The following is an 8,054-nucleotide window of genomic DNA, read 5'->3' on the forward strand; positions in this document are numbered from 1 at the left end:
CAAGAGGAGGGTAACATCAATCTAATCTAACCATCCTTGTCATACTTTGATATCTGTTTATATGTGTTCTGATATATTGCTTAACAGCACAGCTTTGTTACACTTGAGATAACATTTTCTGTGAGGAGTTAGGTGGACTAAAGCACATGCTTGCAATTTCCTTCTGTTCATTGAGGCCTGTTTGCTGAGAGACGTTTCCACAGACTGTCTTTCACCTTTTTTCTGGTGACTGAGATTACAGAAATGTGCTGGCTATTATGTTGAGTTCTCATTTTATTAGATGGAAATAGGCCTCAATTATGACATTCTAGTGAAGGAGAGTGTGGTCTGTTAAGGATCTGGCACTGGCTGACATGGAGTCACAGATGAGGAGGAGACCAGGTGAGGTCGTAGTCATAGGACAACACTTCTCATGGCAGGATCATGCAGCCATTGACGTTTTCATAAACCACAGAAGACTGTGGTAGCTTTACGGGAGGAATCCCCATCCTGCTCCTTTTGTTTTGTGACCTTGTGTGAACCTCGCGTCCTCTGAAGTTTCATGGTGCTGCTTTGTGTCCTGAGGAGGCTGAAGTTACCCAGATTGTCTTGTGAAGCACAGTTGTTCCTAATTATGTCCCTAATTTCAATGCATGTGTTACATGCGTCATGGTAACTGATCAAAAATGAGCAGCACTTCTTGTTAAGGGTAGATGCATGCATTAGATGGAAGAAATGGCTGAAGAATTGGTCTGTTCAGCAACTGGCATAGGCATTTCTTTCCAGAATTTGTCTGCAGACTATCAGGCTGTTAGGGATTATATTTGAGAAGACAAAATGGAGTTTGTATGAATGAATAACAGAGTTATTCATAATGCCATTTAAGTCTGGACAATATCCTGTTAAATATTTAAAAAATGGAACCAGGAAGAGTGGGAACTCCTCTAAAGTTTAAACCAGTATATAATAGTCGTTTGTAGAGTGACTAATTTTACAAAACCTGACTTTGTGGGTGCTTTTAATACGTCAGGGTCAGGTTATCTGTGCCAACCCAAAATTCAGATATGAGGCTTACGACAGTGTGGCACGTAGATACGGACTTGTGCGAGTCATAAAGAAAAGCACGGTATAAAAGTTGGAAGGTCTCTGGGATTTTCTTACTTTCTGCAGCCTCTTGTTCTTACCTGAAAGAAAAATGAACGGATTTGTGAGTATATCCATTTTTGTTGAACTTCTATTGTAAAAAGTTCCTCATTTTTAAAAACGAAAGGATAGAGAAGATGCTCAGTTGGCACAGTCCTGGGGCTACTATGATCTGTGTATTGTTTCTCAGGGTTGTTCAGTGGGAAACTTGCATTTCTTGGGCATGCAGTAATCCTCCTGGAGTCAGCAGAAGCATTGTTTGAGCAAAGAGTGCAGAACCTGATTGCAATTCAGAAGGGGGATTTAGTTATGATTTAATAATTACAGTTGTAGGGGTAAATCAAGAAGTAACATGGCAATAAGGAGGGACTTTTGAAAAATACAGAAAAATGTAGTGGTTAGGTTGTCATTCTGCTTTTTCAGTTACAGGTAAAAGAGAGCCTAATAGCAAGAGTCTCACGGTGACAATTGTAATCGTTTTCAACTGATATATGTGTTCAGTGGGTAATTTTTCAAACGAATGCTACAGCTGCTTCCCTCAATTCGTGAACTGGGTTTCTTTATGGCACTGCCTGGTGTTTCTGTCAAGTGAGAATCCTTATTCCTTTTACAGGCTGCAGTCCTCGTTTTGCTGGGAGTCTTTTGGACTCGGACTTCTGCCTTGACCGTAAGTAGGCTGATGAGCCTTCTGGTGCACGTACTCATTTGAGATGTATTGGATCCCTGGGCAGGGGGTGAATGTCGTGGGAAGAAAAGCACAGAAGAAACCAGTGAGATGCTTATTGCCACGTGTAGAGAAATACAGCATTTGCCAGAGGTGACAATCATATAAGCCAAAGAGGCAGTTCTGTGCAAGGGCATAGTAACAAGATATTTTGGGGGGTGTAGGTCCCCTTAGCTCAAACTAAAATATGAGACTGTCGCTGTCCCCTGCCAGTCCCTGCTGCCACACGTGATGACTGGGATGCCCGATGCTGTTTTTCCTTAGCCTGCAGCGAGGGCCTGTCCCCTCCTTTCTCACTCTGAGGCACTCTTGCATAATTAATCTCCACCTCAAGAGCCTCTTGAGACTGCTAAAGGGTTGTTAAGGGGTTTAGTATTTATATATAGCAGTCATACTTGTTTGTTTGAGAGAAAGCATTTGTTTCTATTGCACCTTTTAAAGGTGCAAGCCCGACGATAAACAATGATTTTGTGTTTTTACCAAAGGCCTTTGATCTGGGAGAACTTACCAATAACTATGTCGTCGGAACTATGACAATCCACAATGAGAACAACATTGTTGATGTCAACGTCCGTTCTGGCGTGTACTCCTCTGATACCATTTTTGACTACTCACGTGTAAGTAAATCAATGAATCTGCCTGGATTTAATCTCTGAGGAAGTTTTTAAACTGGGATATTATTTTAGTGTATTCTCACCAGAAGTTGTCCTGAAACATTTTCTTTGAAGACTCCCTTTTCCTCCTCTTAGGCCATCTCCCTATTTCACCCATAAGATGGCGCACTTTAAAAGACTTGTGACAAAGCCAGTGGTGGCAGTTCATGAAAGTGAGAAGAATGTCACGGACCTCAATGAGGTCAGAGTTGAGAATGGGCTGCCATCGCTCCCATGTAGCAAGCGCAGCAGAAGTCTGTCGGGAAAGATACGTCCAGTCTTATGGAGAGGTATTAGCACGGGCAGGCTGCTTCCATGCCCCAAAGGTGACCATGTAAATGCAAAGTCGTTCCACAACAGTAGCCTGTGTAGCCACTTCGTATTTCCCCTAGATTGGCCTAAAGAGTAGAGAGAATCAACTACTGTTAGTGGTAGCCATTTCGTAGTTAATTAACTGTATTTTTTTTAATCACAGGGGTATATTGCAACAAGATTATTTGCACGGAATGCCTGCTTTATCTTGAAAATAGATAAGGACACCATCCCAGAGCTGGACCAAATTGGACGCCTGGCTTTTGAAAGAAAGGTGAAACTCATACTGTATACAAGCAAGGCCACTGTGTGAGAGTTCTGCGGTGGGATGGGAGCCCTCCATTCTGCCTTTAAGAACTGCTGTTCTTAGGAACGTCTTTTACTGTAGTAGCAATGATGAAGCAGATCTGACAAGACAGAACTTCAAGGGAATATCATACAGAACATTTTAAAATAATGAGCAATCATGGCCCTCCCCTGCAGTTTTATAGTGGATTGTCGTTGTGACCAGAACTGTAAGACCCACTGTCCTTGGAAGTCGTGTCGTTTCACTGTGTTGAGATGATCGCAGTATGAGCTCTGACAGGCTTTTCCTTTTTTTTTTCATTATCATGCTGATATTTTGAGCTTGACATAACCTGAAATAATTTTGTTTGCAGAACAGAATTTAGAAATCAATTTACTTTGACCAGACTTTGACTTCCTTGTTCAGGCAAAGGTTTCATGAAGGTGACTGGAAGTATTGCCTGGAAATGAACTTGAGTTCTGGCCCGTTTTATGACAGCCTAACAGTAGTGCTTTTACGGCAAAACTTACCACCAATTAACATAACCTGTTATGGTAATAATACAGCTCAGTTTTGCTGTGTTGGCAGAATTAGTATCTAGTGAACTTTGTTTCTGAATAGATTGAAAATACTTATTTTTCTTTAAAGGCATGTAGCTTCTTTAGCTCATCCTTTCTGTGAGGCAAAGGATGGTGATTTTAGATTTTGGGATTTTTCTCTTAACAGTGTCCTAACAGGATGAAACCAAAATCTGTATTACTGATGGTGTCTAATGTTTTCTTTTTAGACTATGAAGACAATATACTCTCCAAATAGTGTGTGGACAGAGTTTCAATCTGGTGATTCCATGTTCGGAAAGATAAAAAACTTCTTTGTCTATGGTAGACAGATTGAACAACTCTGCACAGGTCTGCCTCTCTATGAGCTTACAAAGACTGAACGTAAGTTATGAGATCAGAACATTATGCTTCTCTTATAGTGTATAAGCACCTTTCTATCCTTTAAACCTAAGTCCAGGTGGTGCCTTTGAGGCAAGGACTTATCGCCCTGTTTTAGAGAGGAGGAGTAAATTACCTAACAGGATTGAGAGGGTAAGGCTGTGGGATGCTTTGGAAAAATCTGATAAAGCACTAGTTTTCATCGTTAGGCACCTAAATATCTGGAACAGCTATTCCTGAGCGGTTTGCCTGGTGTCAGAGGAAGCCACTGTGCGGCAGCTGTACCCAACTTGTGCTCCGATGGTAGAGTGGTCCCACGAGGCATGTACTGTATGCCAGTATGCTGCCTGCTGTAGGTGGGTTATGGGAAGGCAGGAGCACAAAGTTGATTTAAAGCCTTACAGACCTTTCCTCCCTTTGGGTTACACCATAGAAGTTTTACACAGTATCCGTTGAGAGCAACAGGAGCCTCAAATAGGACCGTAATTGGGGGTTGAAATTTGTGTATTTAGCAGACTTTTCCTTACTGGATACAGGGATCCTGTCATTGGTAAAATCTTCTTTTCTTTATTTCTTTCAGCACGACTGGATGTTTCAGGCTGTGCCAGTGCAGGTATTCCAAGCATTTTGGGCATTCAAATCTGTGCAGAACTCCGTAAAGCTTGATCTTGACAGTTCATCATCATCTTGGAGATCTTGGAGATCATCACCATCACCAACGGGTTGGACTAGATGATCTCCAGAGGTCCCTTCCTACCCCTACCATGTTATGATTCTGTGATTCTGTGAATTCTGCTGCATGGAAATGGCTTGGTTTTGTGCATGCTTTGGTGTCAGTAGTCATGTTCTCCAACTGGAACAAAACTCAGCATTAGAATCAGCTTGCCTGTCTTAAGCTTTGAGTGCCACAACCTGTGATATACAAATAAAGATAATGCGGTAATAGAAATGCTTTGTCTTTTTTCTTCACCCAAAAGCAGAATGAAAATGGTGGTCCTTGCTAGTTTTCTTACAGAAGAGAAACATTTCCCTTTAGTGCATTCGTGTGCTCAGGCCTAGGCACTGGTACGTGCTTCATGCCAGTGAAGAAACAGTAACAGAATAGTTTTTTCCAGTGGAGAACTTCCCCTTGGCATCAACACCCAGCCTCTTCAGGTGCTGACCCACCCTCTGTACAATTGCTGGAGGAAGGGAGCAAACAGATGAATGGGTGGATAAAGGGAGGGAGCAGATCTGTGTTACCAACATCTGCAAAGAAGCTTGAATTCTGCAGGGCCAGTGAAAATTTGTAGCAATTTGAGTAGGTGCGATGGGTCAGAGAGCTTTTTGTTCTGGGCGTTTTTCAAACCCCGATAAAGGAGACTGTCCCTGTCCTAAGAAGTTCGTAACCCAGAGTAAAATTATCTTTTCACACAACGCCAGTGTAAAAAAAAGAGCTGTGACCACTTGCTGAGTGCCCCGTATGTGTTGGAGAACAGTTTGTGTCGGGAGCAGATGAAAATATGAGATGAGCCTGCCTGCTCTTCTGGTAGATGTCAGTGAACGGTTGAATTCACACACCCTTTCCATCAGTGCTTGGAAAGAGTGTATGTTTTGGGGCTGGAGACTCAATGTTTACTCCTTATTGGAGCCTTGAAAGGCTGCCAGAGGGCAAGGCATTCCTTTGGAGGAAACTGGCCCCAGGTCTGCAATTTGTTTTTATTTCAAATCAGACTCCTGGTCAAACCATCTGCTGGTTATTAAAAAAGGATTTTATCCCATGGTGAAACTGTTCTTTCAAATTAGTTGTATTAACAGCAGGCTGCAGGTTCTTGGTGATCCAAAGAATGTTTCTGGAGAGTCGAACGTTGGTAATTGCATCCAGGAATACTTGTGTGTGTCTGCAAGATACAGGATAGCTTGTTCAGTTGTATTTTGAAGTGGAGCTCACTGATGGGAAGTGAAACTAGTTGTAGTTGTGATGTTCTTGGCTGATGCACGGGGGATGTGAAACACCTCAAAGCACTCTCTGAGAGCACTGCTTGGCAAGAGCACTCATGTGGGTTGTGACTTTCAAAAAGTGCTTGTGGCTGCAGTACCCAGAGAGGCTGTTGTTTCAAGACCTTCAAAACTCAGTTCAGTTGGAAGCCCTAATCTAGTTTCCAAGTGACAACTATCACATTTTAACCCTTTCCTTGTGTATTCTTCTGTTAGAGGGCATGGAATTCGTGACAAGTCCCTGCCCCATGTCAGCCAAGCTCTTCAAAATACAGAAAATAACTGCCTTAATTATCCCAGGCTTTGTATATCTTTGGATTATTTCTTTAGGGATGCTGACCTGACATCGACTATCCAGTGAAAGTTTGAAGACCAGAAATTGAAGCAGATCCCGAAGGAACAAACTGGTAGAGCTTCCAGAGAGGCACACTAGATGTACGAGTCTCATTATTCTAAGATTATTATTTAATTCAAAGCTATTTAAAATAGTCAGTGCAATCTGATTTTCTGTGTAATTGCAGTATAGATGAATCTGAACCTTTGCTCTGTGTGCAGTGTAATAACGGTCCTTGGAGACTCTCATCCTGTTGCTACAAGTTTAATCAGAATTAGTTACTTTAAAGCAACCCTCTACATACGACTTTGTTTTATCAGTGGAACAGTGTTCTGAGACATGTGAGGACTGAATAAAACAAGTGAGTGGTTATGCATGGTTATAAAAGATGCATGGCTAAGCTCTTCCACTGACCCAGGGATAAAGAGCATTACCCCTGGGAAGAGAGTCCTATTCTCCTCTTGCATAGTTGCTCACAGATCATGAGGACTATTCCGAATGGACAAAACAAGGGATGCATTGCTGCCTTGATACTATCAATGGGGCACTGAAACACAATCTGCTCTGTACGGTTTGACTGCTGTCATGGAAATTGTCCGTGACGGAGGCAGGAACTCAATCCAGCTCCTCAGTCTTCACCGATGGCTTAAAAAATCCCTTTCTTTAGTCTGACTGAATTTCCTTTCAATTATAAGCATACTTGAGGTGTAATGTTTTTTAGAAAGTATTGCATATACATCTAAAAGCTTACCAATAAGCTTTTAGTGCTTACTGCCTACTAATTTTGAGGACAGTGTTACAACCCCAGTATATTTGCACTCAATACTAGAGCAAATAGTTCTACAGAGAACATGTAAACAAGCCTCAGTACCTTATTATCTGCCACGTAATTTTGTTTGAGCTAGGGAGGCAGCGTTTCTGCCCTTTGCGTACTCAAACATGGGAGAAGATTGTTTCTAGCTTTTGTTTTCATTCACAATTGTACTGTATCAGTCAGGCCTCTTAGCAATACTAACTGGCTGCTGTGTTTATTGTTTGGTAGATAATGCCTCAGCTATCCATCTAGTCTTTTAGCACCTTCAATGCCAAGGTGCACAGCTCATGGGAAACTTTGGATAGAGCACCCTAGAGGCAAATCTGTTGTGACCTTGTTGCACCTTTTGGAGTACAGCTCACAGCAAAGGGAAAAGGAAGCACAGGAAGAATCGTATACCGCATGACCCACACAGCCACATTCTCCTTGCCCCTGTTTTTCAGGGGATGGTCTGTTTTCACATGGGCACATGGATGGGCATGTTACAGCTCTGAATTTACAGACCTTGAGCCTAGGCTTGTGGATATCGCCAGTGTATCACTGCTTTCAAAAACCATGCTAGCCATGGCTGCAGAGCCCTTTATTCTGAATGTATTAATGAAGTACAGGACAAACAGGAATGTACACCCAGCTCTGAAAAAAAAGCAGAGAAAAGGATCTATGCAGGAGAAAGAGTTTTGATATTGTATCTGTTTGATACTGTAGTTTGCCAGTGCTATTTCATTCTTTGCTGACTATGCCATAGTTTGCCATATGTTTTATGTACCTGTCTTAGACTGTAATTAATCTATTTTTCTTACCTTGCAGGGTGATGGATGTTATTACTGGACTAAAGGGAAGGACCAAAGAAGTAAAAAGCAGCAGCAACAGGTAAAATGTCCCTGCAGATACAGT

The 8,054-nt window shown here is 42.0% G+C and overlaps 1 protein-coding gene across 1 annotated transcript; it reads left to right on the forward strand.

The window, feature by feature from the left end:
- The first annotated feature begins 1,174 nt into the window (after window positions 1-1,174).
- GKN2 (gastrokine 2) lies at window positions 1,175-4,701 on the forward strand. Its single transcript, XM_009946409.2, has 6 exons — window positions 1,175-1,186; window positions 1,736-1,789; window positions 2,332-2,463; window positions 2,975-3,085; window positions 3,885-4,038; window positions 4,616-4,701. Exons 1-6 carry the CDS (start codon window positions 1,175-1,177, stop codon window positions 4,699-4,701), a joined length of 549 nt encoding a protein of 182 aa, XP_009944711.2.
- The last annotated feature ends 3,353 nt before the right edge of the window (window positions 4,702-8,054 follow it).

This window comes from Leptosomus discolor, chromosome 23 (genome assembly GCF_034619465.1).
Source record: "Leptosomus discolor isolate bLepDis1 chromosome 23, bLepDis1.hap2, whole genome shotgun sequence".
In the NCBI taxonomy this organism is placed as follows: domain Eukaryota; kingdom Metazoa; phylum Chordata; class Aves; order Leptosomiformes; family Leptosomidae; genus Leptosomus; species Leptosomus discolor.

What these genes read in the sequence shown, in the direction of transcription:
- GKN2 (XM_009946409.2), top strand. An exon ending in GCCTGGCTTTTGAAAGAAAG is followed by an intron (nt 3,086 to 3,884) that starts GTGAAACTCATA and finishes TTTTCTTTTTAG; the next exon opens with ACTATGAAGACAATATACTC. An exon ending in TGAGCTTACAAAGACTGAAC is followed by an intron (nt 4,039 to 4,615) that starts GTAAGTTATGAG and finishes TATTTCTTTCAG; the next exon opens with CACGACTGGATGTTTCAGGC.